This window comes from Anomaloglossus baeobatrachus, chromosome 4 (genome assembly GCF_048569485.1).
Source record: "Anomaloglossus baeobatrachus isolate aAnoBae1 chromosome 4, aAnoBae1.hap1, whole genome shotgun sequence".
Taxonomy (NCBI): Eukaryota; Metazoa; Chordata; class Amphibia; order Anura; family Aromobatidae; genus Anomaloglossus; species Anomaloglossus baeobatrachus.
In genome coordinates, this window is record NC_134356.1 from 561,317,204 (window position 1) to 561,333,244 (window position 16,041).

At 42.1% G+C, this 16,041-nt stretch overlaps 1 protein-coding gene across 1 annotated transcript in view; it reads right to left on the reverse strand.

The window, feature by feature from the left end:
• Positions 1–16,041, reverse strand: part of LINS1 (lines homolog 1) — a 37,729-nt gene that overhangs the window by 16,080 nt on the left and 5,608 nt on the right. The window contains exons 3-6 of the mRNA XM_075346002.1: positions 14,992–15,200; positions 8,072–8,161; positions 5,174–5,315; positions 2,717–3,310 (exon numbers count right to left, since the gene is read on the reverse strand). Of these exons, the coding sequence (XP_075202117.1) occupies positions 2,717–3,310; positions 5,174–5,315; positions 8,072–8,161; positions 14,992–15,200 (1,035 nt within the window). The remainder of the gene's footprint in view (positions 1–2,716; positions 3,311–5,173; positions 5,316–8,071; positions 8,162–14,991; positions 15,201–16,041) is intronic.

Genomic DNA, 16,041 nt, shown 5'->3' on the forward strand with positions numbered 1-16,041 from the left:
TGCTGCCTCTGGCACTGGCTCCCTTGACTGTGTTCAAGGCATCATGCAATCTGAAGATTACCAGAGGGTTTTAGGTTGCAATATAGTGCCCCGTGTCAGAAATCTGGTTTACTGTGGGTCTTCGCGCAGGTCAATGACCTCAAACATACTTCAAAAAGCTCCCAGAAATGGATGGAAACAAAGTGCTGGAGACGTCTGAAGTGGCAGCAATGAGTCCGGATCTAAATCCCATTGAACACCTATAGAGAGATCTTGAAATTGCTGTTGGGAGAAGACGCCTTCAAATATGAGACCTGGAGCAGTTTGCAAAAGAAGAGTGGGCCAAAACTCCAGTTGAGAGGTGGAAGAAGCTTGTTGATTGGAAAAAATAACTGATATCGGTCGATTCCAATATACAATGGGTGTGCAACTAAACATTAATTTGAGGGTGCCAATTATTTGGTTCGGCCCATTTTTGGAGTTGCGTGTGAAATAATGTCCAGTTTGCCTGTTTTTACAGAGACCTTTTTGTGCTTTTCGAATACACTTAAAGGAAAAATGTGTAATTGCAATAATTTTCTGGGAGAAATACTTAATATTCTGGAATAATTACAAGGGTGAAACTTTCGGCCATGACTGTAGGTAAAATGACATCTTACTATGAAGTCCTGGAGTCCATGGGCTGTACTTTACACGAAGACCAAATGTGGCAGCATTAGCACTTTCAGTGCACACCTGGCTGCTATATTAAACCATTGGCCTTCCACAACACCATTGTGGGGGGTGTCCGATGGAAGATGGTGCCAACAGTCGTACCATTTAAAATGACGCTGTCGGTGATTGACAGCAACATTTAAAGGGAATCTGTCATCAGATTAGGCCCTTCCATTAGGCTGGAAGGGCCTAATATTCATGGACCTTCCCAGCCCGATATCAGCTCGCAGCTGTCTGCATTACCTTTTCTGTTTTTTTAAAACAGGGGGACCCCACGTTGGGGTATTTTTTTTTCAAATTATTTATTAAGTTAATCAAGCCAAAACACCCTTTAGTGCCACATGAAAGGCACTAAAGGGTGCAAGTTTATATTATGTAGGGGGAGTTGTAAAATTATATATCTGCAAGATATCCACCTATTCTATCATCTTATATATACCTTTCTAATACTTTTTTTCCCTGAGATCGGTGTGTAAAAATTGGACAGCATAAGCATAGTTCGTGTGCCGTCTGATTTTTTTTTTCCCCTCTAACCCATTGACTATCAATGGCGAGGCTTGGCCGTTCTACGCAGCCATATACAACATGCTGCGATTTTGTCCGATTGAAGCTGAGGAAAATCTCACAGATCACTGCCTCACCAAATAATATTGGTGCAAGTGCAGCACAATTTATTCCCTCACATTGCACTCAGCGTATTTACACATATGTGAGTGAGCCCATAGTGCATGTCTCATGGCCTTCAACTCACTGATATTCTTGGGTTTATATGCCAAAACCACCTTGCTCAAATCCCACCAAAGGTTTTCTATGGGGTTCGTTGAAGTCAGGTGACTAAAAGCCACTCCAGAACTTCTGAAAACGAAATATTTATTGGAAAAATCCAAAGAAAAAAAATCACAAGTTCAACACTGGCTACACTCTCTGGACATGGCAGAAAGAGGAAGCGGTCACCGGCTGCCACCAGATTTCATAGCAGGCCGGTAATCTAAAACTCAAAAGAGACTGCAAAAGACTTGTAGCAAGATTTGGGGTCAGCAAGCACTGAGGTTTTAGTTTACACGCTAAATGTTGAAGGTCTCCATGTCTTCGCTCCAAGACTAACCCAAAAGGTAGGAGAAGAAAAATTCAACTAAAAGAAATGCTAAAATAAATTAAAAAAAATACGACACAAGTGATGGGATTCCGCTCCGTGGAGCGATGAAACAAAATGTTGGCCTATGGATAAGTGGTATGTACAGAAAAATAGAATGATCCATATGCAAAAAGAACACCCTACCTACAGTGAAGGATGGTGGTGTCTGGGTAATTCTTACAATCAAGCATGGCAGACGGCTTGGTGATGCCTACATTGAAGCGTGGTGATGCCTACAGCATGGCAGTGGCTTGTGATGCTCAAGGGCTCCTTTGTTCCCTTAGCTACTGGAAACTGCATCATATGGAAGGCAAGATAGATTTAATCAAGTATATAAAAAAAAAGAAAAATCTACAAGAAAAACGTAGGGAAGTTGATGCTTGAGAGGCAATGGACCATTCAACAGAACCATGATCCCAAGTATACCTTAATGTCCAACAGGACTTTTCTTTCCGAAAAAGACCTGGAAGACTCTGGAATGGCCGTCACAGTCATATGACTTGAGCCCATAGAAAGTCTTTGATTATATTTGAAGGCTACGTCTGCAGAACACAGATATTCATAAACTGGAGACCACTGTCCATGAGGGATGAGATTCCTCAGGAACGCTGCCAGAAGCTTGTGTCTGGCTATATAACACATTTGCAGCAGCTGAAAACAGCCAAAGGGGCTATGCTGAGTACTAAAGACACTTGTCATTAAGGGGGTGAATAATCCTGAGACTGCAGTAGACCGTACAAATGACATTTTGTGCAGAGTCTGGAAAAACCACTTGTTATATTAGTTGTATTCAGCTATTTACATTGTTCTTGTTTGTTTGGTTTATTGCAAACCGGATTTGCCCTGGGGGTAGAATAACTTATTGGAACAATATATTGCAGAAATTACCTTGTCCAATGCTACTGTAGGATTTATTATGGAACTGAATTTCCAAGGCTTTGAGAACAGAAAGACTGGCAGCACCCAGGAAGACCAGGTCAGGACCACGCTCTGAGCCCTCATTAGCACCACCAAAGCTGCTTGACCGGTCACTTGAAGGCACTTGCAGTAGCCAGCCGTGGTGTACTGCATTCAGCAGTGTGGTAGCCAGGATGGCTAGCTCCTCATCTGACGCTGCACCTTGCTGGTTACATATATTGTAAGGAGAAGGCAGGAGATCTTCCCCAGCTTTATACAGCAGACAGCGTTTTAGCACCAGGATGACCTGCTTCTTAACAAAGTAAGGAACAGGAACGGACATTAGGTCCAAGGCCTGAGGAAGAATCACAGATAAGACGTGTCTGCAGAGGGAGACGTTTAACTTCAGCTCTATCTTTAAGGCAACCAAGACTTCCAATAGATCCAAGAGGCAGGAGAGCTGACTGCTGGACTCAGCCTTTAATGGAGGGGGCTGGCACTCCATTACCGAAAGGCGAGTGATACTTGTGGAGCAAAATCCTACAAATACATCTTCCAGAGCCACCATAATCTGCAGCAGATGATCTAGAAAGAAAGAAGAAAAAAAAAAAGGCAAATGACTGAACTCCGGCAATTTAACCATCAATTTAACGTTATCCCCTGGGGACAGACACTTGCGTAATTTACAACCTCAATACATGTACAATATTGTAAGCATCACAAATGAATTTCATTATACTACTAAAGACTGGTTCTCCGAGGGCGAAAGTTCAGATTGCCAATCAAGGTGGTCATTTCTAACCTGTGGATGTCGCACACTAACCACTTGGAGGTTGATGAATGTGATGTATTCTGAAAATAACAATAGATATGCTGACGATGAATTAGAGCTTCAGCAGATTAGTGACAACCGTATTTTTAGTTTTGTGAAACGCACCCCAAATTTAGAGGGGGAAAATAGAAAAAAAAATTAATTTTAATGTTGAAATGAGGGTCCGTCTTATAATCCTAAGGCGGCTTTGCACACTACGATATAGCATGTGCGATGTCGGTGGGGTAAAATCGAAAGTGACGCACATCCGGCGTCGCTCTCGACCTCGTAGTGTGTAAAGCCTTTTACATACGATTAACGAGCGCAAAAGCGTCGTTATCATATGATCGGTGTAGGGTCCGACATTTCCATAATGCCGCTACTGCGACGGTACGATGTTGTTCCTCGTTCCAGCAGGCAGCACACATCGCTGTGTGTGAAGCCGCTGGAGCGAAGAACATCTCCTACCTGCGTGCCGGCCAGCTATGTGGAAGGATGGAGATGGGCGGGATGTTTACGTCCCACTCATCTCCGCCCCTCCGTTTCTATTGGCTGCCTGCCATGTGACGTCGCTATGACGCCGCACGACCCGCCCCCTTAGTAAGGAGGCGGGTCGCCGGCCAGGTGAGTGCATGTGAAGCTGCCGAAGCGATAATGTTCGCTACGGCAGCAATCACAAGATTTCGCACCCGCGACGGGGGCGGGGACTATCGCTGCAGCGTCGGTAACACATTGTTACCGATGTCGCAGCGTGCAAAGCCCGCCTAAGGCTATGTGCCCACAAGAGTTTATACCTGCGGATATATCCGCAGCTGGTCGCCGGAATCCGCAGCTATTTTTAGCTGCGGTAGTACAGCGAAAAAGTTGTGGTCAACCTGCGGACATTCATGCGAATTACCTGCGGACGTCCCAGCCTCTATCTCCATAGCGGAGGGCCGGGATTTCCATATGTAACTCCGCAGAAATAATTGACATGCAATTACGTGTGGCTGCGGGAAATCCGCAGCATGTTCAGCAGCCGCACGTATCCACAGCATGGACACAGCACTCCTCATGTCCCATAGGATAACATGGGGAGTGTCTGTACATGATGAAACCTGTGGATTTATCTGGAAAATCCAGATAATCCGTGGATTTTCCGCAGATAAATCCGCAAGTTTAATCTCCCGTGGGCACATAGTCTAATGCTCACTAGGGGAAACGGCGATGGTGGAGCGGCTCAGGAAGGTCACAGGAGGAAGGGTCACTGATGCTTCAGGCAATAGAGTCCACAGTCAGATCAATGCCCCCGATGCCGAGACACCTCGTCCTGTAACCCTCCTAAGTCACTCTACTGCTCCTCCAAGCCCTCAGTATCGCCAACCCTGCCTCCTATGACCTCACTCCACCGCCGCCCCAGTAAGCCATATCCAGATTGTAAGACACACCCTCATTTTACCCCCGTCTTATAATCTAAAAAATACGGTATATAACAGCGACTAGGTGGGACTCACTACTGGTGCTCTGCCATCTCCCTTTTCTCTATGGTCATATAATTTGCTCTAATATTTGCCAATTTCATTCCCTATCAGCAGATATTTATGAATGTGATAATGGACGTGTTCTCTGCACATTTTTGAAAAGTCACATATTCCTACCTGCCTTTCTGATCCGCTCATCCATGAGGAATCCTTTGCAAACAGACATCAGAGTCATCAGACATGGCGTGAGTGTGCGGGACCCAAGATCTTCACCCAAAGTATTTAGGCAGAACTGAATCCAATGAGCATTTACCTCATTCTACAGAAAAGAAAGAAAGGAGGACAGCACAGGTAATGAAAAATGAATTTAGAAATAGCAGAAGAGATAGGGGCAATCCTAGCCTGATGGGAGATATCGCGATCCCTAGGAATGCATTTATTAGCAAATCGTAAAGGATCTTTAGAAATACTTATTCTAAAGGGGGCTTTACACGCTACGATATCGTTAATGTTTTATCGTCGAGGGTTACGTTGTTAGTGACGCACATCCGGCGTCATTAACGATATCGCAGCGTGTGACACGTACCAGCGACCTTAAGCGACCTCAAAAATGGTGAAAATCGTTCACCATGGAGAGGTCGTCCCAAACTCAAAAAAATCGGTAAGGGTTGTTTATCCATGTTGTTCATCGCTCATGCGGCAGCACACATCGATGTGTGACACCGCAGGAGCGAGGAACGTCTCCTTACCTGCCGCCGGCCACAATGCGGAAGGAAGGAGATGGGCGGGATGTTAAGTCCTGCTCATCTCCGCCCCTCCGCTTTGATTGGCCGGCCGCTTAGTGACGTTGCGATGACGTCGCTGTGATGCCGAACGTCCCTCCCCCTTAAAGGAGGGATTGTTCGGCAGTCACAGCGACGACGCTGACCAGGTAAGTACGTGTGACGCTGCCGTAGCGATAATGTTCGCTACGGCAGCGATCACAAACAATCGCATGCGCGACGGGGCGGGTACTTACACGCTCGATATCGCTAGAAATTGCTAGCGATATCGCTACCGTGTAAAGCCCCTTTAAGATCTCTTTATCTATGCTACCAGATACAGGGACAGTTAGGCAGGGATTAGAAATCTGCACCTTGAAAGTGCTCATGGTTCCTGGTGCATATTGGACCTGATAGGTTCCCTTTAAACAGATCAGAGAGAGGGGACTAAGCAATACAATGGCAAAATACACAGCACACAAATACGCACACTATATGTGTCAGTATGCATAAACAAATACACTATATAAACACACCCATTATAATTTTTTTTATAAATATACAGTATTTATTTTTATACACACACACACACACACACACACACACACACACACACACACATTTAGCTGTAGCACCCAGTCTGTGTGTGTGTCACTGTCTGTTTGTTTCTCTGTCTCTTTCCTTGTCGGTCTGTGTCTACGTCTCTGGCAGTCTGTTTCTATCTCTCTGTCTGTCTTTGTAGCAGTCTGTCTCTCTCTCTGTCTCGGTGTCTGTCTGTCTCTTTCCCCGTCTGTCTTGGGCTGTTTCTATCCAGGGTTGTCTGTCTCTGTCTCTGTTTGTCTCTATCCGTCTCACCACGGACATCTTATTACCTCACAGATAAGCTTCTTATACTAACAGTTTATTTTGTTCCTATAGCAACCACTGACAGTTGCTATTAATAGCTTGTAGCTCCCACCTCTATTCAGTTTAATGGAGGCAGGATTTTGGAGATTAACTGTAAAGCGCAGGGTTAAATTTTCCCGTCAAAACATAGTCTATGATATTCCCTGAGTCACATGAGGCGGCTGTGCAAAATTTCGTGATTGTAAATGCGACGGTGCAAATTCCTTCAGCGGACACACACACACACAGCTTTATATATTAGATATATCTCACACACACCTCCATAAATTAGAATATCAAAAAGTTAATTTCAGTAATTCAATACAAAAAGGGAACATACATATTATATAGAGTCATTACAAATAGGGGGGAATATTTCAAGAGTTTATTTCTGTTAATGTTGATGATTAAGGCTTACAGACAATGACAACCCAAATGTCATTATCTCAGAAAATTAGAATAATTACCACAAAACACCTGCAAAGGCTTCCTAAGCATTTAAAATGGTCCCTAAGGCCCCCTTCACACGTCAGTGATTCTGGTAAGTTTGTGCTTTTCTTTTTTTTTTTTTTTTTTTTATACGTACCAGAATCACTGCCATACGCAGACCCATTATAAATCAATGGGTCTGCTCACACATCAGTGATTTTTCACTGACCGTGTCCCCGTGCGGCGTACACGCGTGTCTGTGATTGCCGCACAGAGACTTGTCCATTTGTTTCTGGCATCACTGATGTCCCACGGACCACGCAGTGGTGTGATCCGTGAAACACGTGCCAGAAAAAAAAACGTGCATATAAAATAAAAATCATTTTTACTCACCCGGCTTCAGCGGCGCTCTCTGCAGCCTGTTCTGCCTGCTACTTCTGAGCTGGCTCATTACTGTCGTGCATATTCATGAATGCACGGCCGACCCGGAAACAGCTGCTGCGGAGGTCAGCGCCGGCCGGATGCTGCCCCGCGGGAGCGTTCAGCACCATGAAGAGCAGTAGCGGGCACAGGTGAGTTAATCTCTATGTGCAATCACGGACCACGGAGAATGTAGCCCGGATTGCACTTAGACAACCCACGTGTGCTGTGAATCACGGCACACGGAGGGACATGTGCGTGTTTTACAGGTCAGTGAATAACGTCTGTTTTTCACTGACGTGTGAAACGGGCCTTAGTCTGTTTCTGTAGGCTACACAATCATGGGGAAGACTGCTGACTTGACAGACGTCCAGAGGGCTGTCATTGACACACTCCACAAGGAGTGTGAGCCACAAAAGATCATTGCTAAAGAAGCTGGCTGTTCAATGTGATTGCTATAAAATATATATATATTTTATAGCATAGTATTACAATGCAAATCATCTATGTAATCATGAAGTATAAACCACTCACAATTAGCAGAGATTAGGACAAAAGTAAAACAAAAGTGACGGCTCACCTGGAATTTAAGTTGATATAGAACCAAAGAAGAGAGGCACTTGGCGGAAATGTGTGACAGCACCTTATCTGAAGAGTTGAACAGTGCAATCTTCCCCAAAAAAAAGCAGAAGTAAATATATTAGTATAGAAGATCATTACATTAAACTACTTTTTCTCATAATTATGGAAAAGTTTATCATTTGAAGGGTGAGCAATCACAGAGACTGCTCTACTGACATTCATTACATCAGACATACGTCCCAATAGGAAGGTGGAGTCACCAGACCAAAAGTTTGGACACACCTTCTCATTCAAAGAGTTTTCTTTATTTTCAGGACTCTGAAAATTGTAGATTCACATTGAAGACATCAAAACTAGGAATCAACACATGTGGAATGAATACAAAAAAGTATGAAACAACTGAAAATATGTTTGATATTCTAGGTTCTTCAAAGTAGCAACCTTTTGCTTTGATTACTGCTTTGCACACTCTTGTCATTCTCTTGATGAGCTTCAAGAGGTAGTCACCGGAAATGGTTTTCCAACAGTCTTGAAAGAGTTCCCAGGGATGCTTAGCACTTGTTGGCCCTTTTGCCTTCACTCTGCGGTCCAGCTCACCCTAAACCATCCTGATTGGGTTCAGGTCTGGTGACTGTGGAGGCCAGGTCATCTGGCGTAGCACCCCATCACTCTCCTTCTTAGTCAAATAGCCCTTTCACAGGCTGGAGGTGTGTTTGGGGTCATTGTCTGTTGAAAAATAAATGGTCCAACTAAACGCAAACCGGATGGAATAGCATGGCACTGCAAGATGCTGTGGTAGCCATGCTGGTTCAGTATGCCTTCAATTTTGAATAAATTCCCAACAGTGTCACCAGCAGAGCAGCCCCACACCATCACACCTCCTCCTTCATGCTTCACGGTGGGAACCAGCCATGTAGAGTCCATCCGTTCACCTTTTCTGTGTCACACAAAGACACGGTGGTTGGAACCAAAGATCTCAAATTTGGATTCATCAGACTAAAGCACATATTTCCACTGGTCTAATGTCCATTCCTTGTGTTCTTTAGCCCAAACAAGTCTCTTATGCTTGTTGCCTGTCCTTAGCAGTGGTTTCCTAGCAGCTATTTTACCATGAAGGCCTGCTGCACAAAGTCTCCTCTTAACAGATGTTCTAGAGATGTGTCTGCTGCTAGAACTCTGTGTGGCATTGACCTGGTCTCTAACCTGAGCTGCTGCTAACCTGCGATTTCTGAGGCTAGTGACTCAGATAAACTTATCCTCCGCAGCAGAGGTAACTCTTGGTCTTCCTTTCCTAGTCCTCATGTGAGCCAGTTTCTTTGTAGCGATTGATTGTTTTTGCCACTACACTTGGAGACACTTTCAAAGTTTTCCCAATTTTTCGGACTGACCTTTATTTCTTAAAGTAATGATGGCCACTCGTTTTTCTTCACTTAGAATTTGTATTATGGCACGTAAAAAGCAGCTAACAGTCTATTCAGTAGGACTATCAGCTGTGTATCCACCAGACTTCTGCACAACACAACTGATGGTCCCAACCCCATTTATAAGGCAAGAAATCCAACTTATTAAACCTGACAGGGCACACCTGTGAAGAGAAAACCATTTCCGGTGACTACCTCTTGAAGCTCATCAAGAGAATGCCAAGAGTGTGCAAAGCAGTAATCAAAGCAAAAGGTGGCTACTTTTAAGAACCTAGAATATAAGACATATTTTCAGTTGTTTCACACTTTTTTGTTAAATATTTCATTCCACATGCGTTAATTCATAGTTTTGATGCCTTCAATGTGAATCTACAATTTTCAGAGTCCTGAAAATAAAGAAAACGCTTTGAATGTGAAGGTGTGTCCAAACTTTTGGTCTGAACTGTATGTCTCTCCGAAGTGCCCGTTAACAAGCTACAAAATACACTATGGATAAAAGGTATTGAGAACCGTACACATTACACCTATATGAACTGTTACAACATCCTGATCTAATCCTGTAGGCATTAATATGGAGCTGGTTTCCTTTTCGCAGCTTAAAAAAAAAAAAAAAAAAAAAAAAAAAAAGTCCGCCAACATCTGAATCCCATGTGAGCACTGGTCGGTCCCCAGATAATTGTACAAAATATGTGAATAAACACTAACCGATGGTGGCTAGTAAATGACAGCTGATGGGCTACATGCAAGCTGATCTGTGGTAATTTACGTATTTTTAGATAGGCCGACAGCACCTTAATCCGCACAGAATAATCACGAATACGATTGATCTGAGAGATGTACAACAAACAATGTGCTGCCAAAAACAGTAATTTTTAAAGCACCACTCCAGGGGGTACCACCCCCCCTCCCAAATCCCTGGAGTGGCGCTTTAAATCAGGGCTGTGGAGTCGGTAAGCTAAGCCTTCGACTCCTCAATTTCCCTTGCACCGACTCCACGACTCCCACATATATTGCTTATAGTTAAGTGAAAAATGTATTTTAGTACAATGTGAACATCAGCCATTTAATCATTTTTATGATACAATAATAAAGATATTTAGATAAAATATATTTATTGGAATACAACTTTAGAACACAAACTGTAATAAATTGTAAATATGTAATACACTATGTAATATACAGTAGATTGCATATATATCTTGTGTGTGTGTATAATATATTATATATATAGTATTACATATTTACAATTTATTACAGTTTGTGTTCTAAAGTTGTATTCCAATAAATATATTTTATCTAAATATCTTTATTATTGTATCATAAAAATGATTAAATGTCTGATGTTCACATTGTACTACAATAATTTTTCACTTAAATATAAGCAATATACTAAATGTTATTATTTAGTATGTTTTTGTTGAAAATTGTTTTTTGCCACTTACATAGTGTATTAGTGTTATATATAATATATATATATATATATATATATATATATATATATATATATATATATATATATATATATATATATATATATATATATATATATATATATATATATATATATATATATTATATTACAGTGTTATATAGTGTATTATAGTGTTATATATAACACTATGTAATACACTACGTAAGTGGCAAAATAGAAAAATTCAACCATTCATCAAAACTGACTGCGCATGAGGCAATTCCTCTATACCCGGAAATTGTTAGAGATGTTGCCCATGTGGTTACGGCTTTGCCTCCAACCCAAGTTAGTGTAGAGAGGTTGTTCTCTAGCCTTAAAATTATCAGGTCAGATTTGAGGTGATCTGCGAAGGAGGAACTGATGGAGGCAATTCTATTTCTTACAACAAATTCATAGACTGCACAAATATTATGTACTGTTTTTGTTGAAAACTGTTTTTCTTTGAGAGCAAGTGAAAAATTTTGCTGAAATCTGGTCAATCTGCTGCTATAGGAGATGGAGTGAAATCTTTTTCCTTGCGGCAATGCTTTGCCTGCTCCATGTCATCCAAATACTTGTCAAAGTTAAACTCCTCATCTGATGAGGATAAAGATATGGCAGCAGTAGCACTGTCAGGACCCAAGTTCTCTTCCACCTGGCAGTCCTGTAGCCACTCATCCTAACTGCTACCTTAGTCAAAGCTTCTTTTCCTTTAGTTAGCTGTTGATCATCAAGCAATATACGATGACTTGGGTCCACATAAACAGCTGCCAGAAGAATTTTATTTTCGAATAGCTGTGTTTCTCTCCCTTTCATTGAAGCAGAAATGCCATCTGCGAATAAACCTCCTCTTTGGGACAGGCAAAATAGCAAGTTCTTCCACTCCGTTATGAAAATGCCAGTAGTTAAATCCTCAGCTTGTAATTTTTTAGTCAAGGTAAATGGGTGATTAAGAAATTCCTTCAATTCAGCCACCTGTGTCCATTGACCTTCATTCAAGGTTACTTGAGGGTTCATCATATCTATAAGAAATTATTTTAGTTCAAGCAATCGCTCAGTCATTAAATAAGTACTGCCTCACCGAGTGGCGTGATCAACAATTGCCCCTTTCCCAGCACGTCTCTTCAAGATGGAATCAATTTTAGGGGTTCTGGGGGCAATAACCAATTTCCTCACTTTTCCAGTCAGATTTCCAGCACAGTTTCACACATCCGGCTTTTCGACGGTTTGGTGGATGTGATGCACACCAGTACAGTACGATACAGTACAGTGGCAGCGCCGCAACTTCCGGGTCACATGACAGCATGTGACCGGCGTTTGGCGTGCTGCCACTGTACTGTATACACTGTACTGGAGTGCGCCGTATCCGCCAAACCGGATGTGTGAAATTGGGGTCCCTCTTGCAGATTATCTCTTATTGGCAGCTGCAGCAAGTGCACAACACAGTGCATGTGATGAATAGGAAAGTATTTTGAAGCAGCTTCAACAAGATCATCTAATCCTAAAGTATAATTTTGCTGTTCTTCTGTTGTAATATCTGCTTGTTCCTCAGTTACATGAACAGCACTGTGGCTCCATCTCACACATACTGAATATTAAATTTTCTTCTAGATGTTGTGCATTACTCTCATTCATCAGTTTAATTGAACTTATGTTTGAAGCATTGTCCTTACAATAGCAGGAACCTGCTCTTTTTTGAGTTTGTAATCTTGCAGAACTTTTTCCACTAAGGCCTGGAGAAACTGGCTGGTGTGATGAGCATTAGTATCTTTTACTGCCAGTGTCTTACTAACAATTTCTTTGTTGTCACAAACCTATCGAACATTGATGGCAAAATAATTCAGTGAAATGCAGTGACTCTGGTATCCAGCAAAGGCAATGGGTGAAAAGATAGGACATTCAGACACAGCGTTTTGTGAGGATCCGTTTTTGTGCTCAAAAACGGATCCTCACAAAGAATAAGCATGTCACTTTGTGGCGTTTTTCTAATCTGCTTTTGCTATTGAAAGCATTATTTATGAGCTCAAAAACCTTTCAGGTGATGCGGTTTTTTAAAAAGCTGATCTGCTTTTGCAGCTGACAAACGTATCCTCAAAAAAATGCAGCAAAAACGCTGTGTGTGAATGTAGCCTTAGATCAGGAATAGAACAGATATTTATAGGACATTTCATAACTTTCCCAAATTCCTATGAAAAAATATTCAGCACATTCTGCACTGAACTACTGTCCCCAATTTATTATATATTTTAGGAGTCTGAGTCGGTGCATTTTATACCGACTCCGACTCCACCAAAATGAGCTCCGACTTCACAGCCCTGCTTTAAATGTAAGCCTCCTGTCTTATACTCACTCTCCAGCGTTTTCATCCTTTTTCAGAGCAGTTACTGTTCTTCCCGTCATCTTGTGCCTATAAGTTTCGACTTTATAAAAGATAGAAGTTACGTCACAAGCTCTCAATACAAGTCTATGAGAGCCAGAAAAATGCTCTCATAGACTTGTATCGAGCTGTGACCTCTGGCTCACTCCATGAAACACTGGAGCTGCAAATCGCCAGAGACAGACGAGTGCGGCAGTGAAACATATGAAGCTGCTGTAGAGGAGTATAAAACAGGGGTCAGGAGACTTAGATTTAAAGCATCCCTCCAGTGGTGAAAAAAAAAAAAAAACAAAAAAAAAAAAACGATGGATTAGTGGCTTAAGCACTCAAAAAATGATCTCTCCTGACGAATCAGCATTTTTAGAGGGACAATTGGGAAATGAACTTTCCTAGGACTGCTCGTTTCCCCAATTATTGGCCTGTGTAAATGAGCCCTTATATTTTTGGATCTATTACGATGTAATTTGAAATAAAGAGTCTGACTGGCAAGCAAATCCAAATGAGATTTAAGCTGTTAAAGAGGATGTATCAATGGAAACTTTAAGTTACTCAAATTGCTGCTGTTACAGGAACAGTTTTTCTTTTTGTTCTGTTCCTCTCTATTCCACACTTATGCCCCCATTAATAATGATGCATATATCTTAAAAAACTGGGTGTTATAGCAGAGAATGTGTATGTGGGCACGGCCATGTGTTGATTGATCAGTGTCAGAAGGGAAAAGTAAAATACCCACAGGAATGATCTATGGTATACGCCCAGGTGGAGGGAAAATGTGAGGACATAGCTTTGGAATGGAAGGGGCACATAAGAAAATAAACAAACAATCATTGGAGCAGTTACAATTGGCAGAAGAACCTGATTGCCAGGGAAAGGTAAGCAATTTCTCTCCCTACTTCCTCAATACTACAATGACGATTGATCACAGCATTTAGGGGGCGCTAAACTGCCAGGAGTGGCGCAGGCAACGCTCCTGGCAGTGAGAGCCGGATCCCAGCTGTAACATCACCCGGAGACTTGGCAGCGATCGCGGGGGTTTAGTGCAAGAACCCCCCATGACATTAAAAACAAAAAAAACAACCCAAAAAAGCACAATAAAAATAAAAAAATTTCTGCGGCGTTTTTCCTGCTTTTTTTGTGGCATACAAATCTGGTACGTGGACAGTCTTAATGTACACTCATTACAGCTAACTGTGAAAAGTTACCTAAAACGTCAATTTTCTGCAGTCTGTTATGAACTATGATATAAAGTGGTTATAGAAGTCAAAGTGTCTACATTTTTTTAATAAAACCTTAAATATATTTTAGCTAAAATAAATTATGTATTTAACTTGAAAAAAAAAACCCCAAAAAGGTATCAATACCCTACTATATGAGTAAATGATGCCCCAGAAGTTACTATTAAGAGGAGTTGCAAGAACACGTCCTTCCTTAACACCACCCAGCTTCTGCACAAGCCATCGATCAGGGTGAAGTGTATATTCCGTACAATAGATTGCAAGATGCATACGTTGCCCAGACAAATCGTAAAAAAGGTGATGAGGAGATCCCCGTCTCCCAATATCGCTCCACCATGCAGCACTGCGCCCACCAGTGATGGCAAAGATGCCAATTAGTGGCTCTTCCTCGCTGTAACACAGACATTCACGTTCTTAGCAGGGTTTAGTCCTTACTATTGTTGAGTCAACGCCATTTTGTTGCAACAGCTCCACTACATGGGAATACTGACGTCGAACTTTTGGCTCAGTGCAGAGATTTTCGGCTTTGATGATCAGGATCTGGATAAGAGATAGCTGAAGTAAGGTAGCATCGCGGGGTAACCATGCTGTAGACACACTGTCCAGGCTAGGAGTTGTCACTGTCCCAACATTTTCATGGATTGCTATAGAAAAATGTATCAACAAGGAGAAAGCACAGAAAATTAAGGTCATGGTGGAAGCACAATTAAGGAAGCCTTAAAAAGGGTCCAATACCCATTAAGAGGGGAGTCAACTGAACCTGACTGGGGGGGGGGGGGGAGGGTGGTTTGAGGGGGAATTGGCCAACCATCTAATGTATCTGAGGGCCTCCTGAGCATCCACCAACCTATTATGATGGGTATATAAGAATTGAGTGGTTGGAATTAAAATGAGCCATCCTGTTGCACCAATGATGAGTCCGCCCCTGCTGAGCACCAGTATACCCAAAGATGTTTGACACAATGAACTCCTGGAGCTGTCTATTACAATATGATGTTGGCTGATGGGTTCACTGCATACAGTGTACTCTAACCACCACTGAACATGACACAGAAGGGGAAATGTCAAGACTGGGCTAGGAAATATCTAAACACAGATTATTCAAACGTTTTATGGACTGATGAGATGAGAGTGACTCTTGACAGAGCAGATAGAGGGGCCTGGGGCTGGATCAGTAATGGGCCTAAACCTCCCCTTCAACACAGACACAAACAAGGTGGAGGTGGGGTACTGCTATGGGCTGGTATTATTAAAGATAAGCTAGAGGGACCTTATTTGGTTGAAACCCTCTAAATCAACTTCAAAATCTACTGATTGTATAAAGTGTTTTCTAAAAACTATCAGTGGTAAAAGAAAGAAAAAAAAAAAAAAACTGCGTTTTCAAGAAATCCATGATTTTCATTAAGGAAAATGTTCTAGCACAGGCATCAAGGTTTTCACTACTCGGCTACAAGTGAGCATCTTGAAATGAAAGATCAACGACTG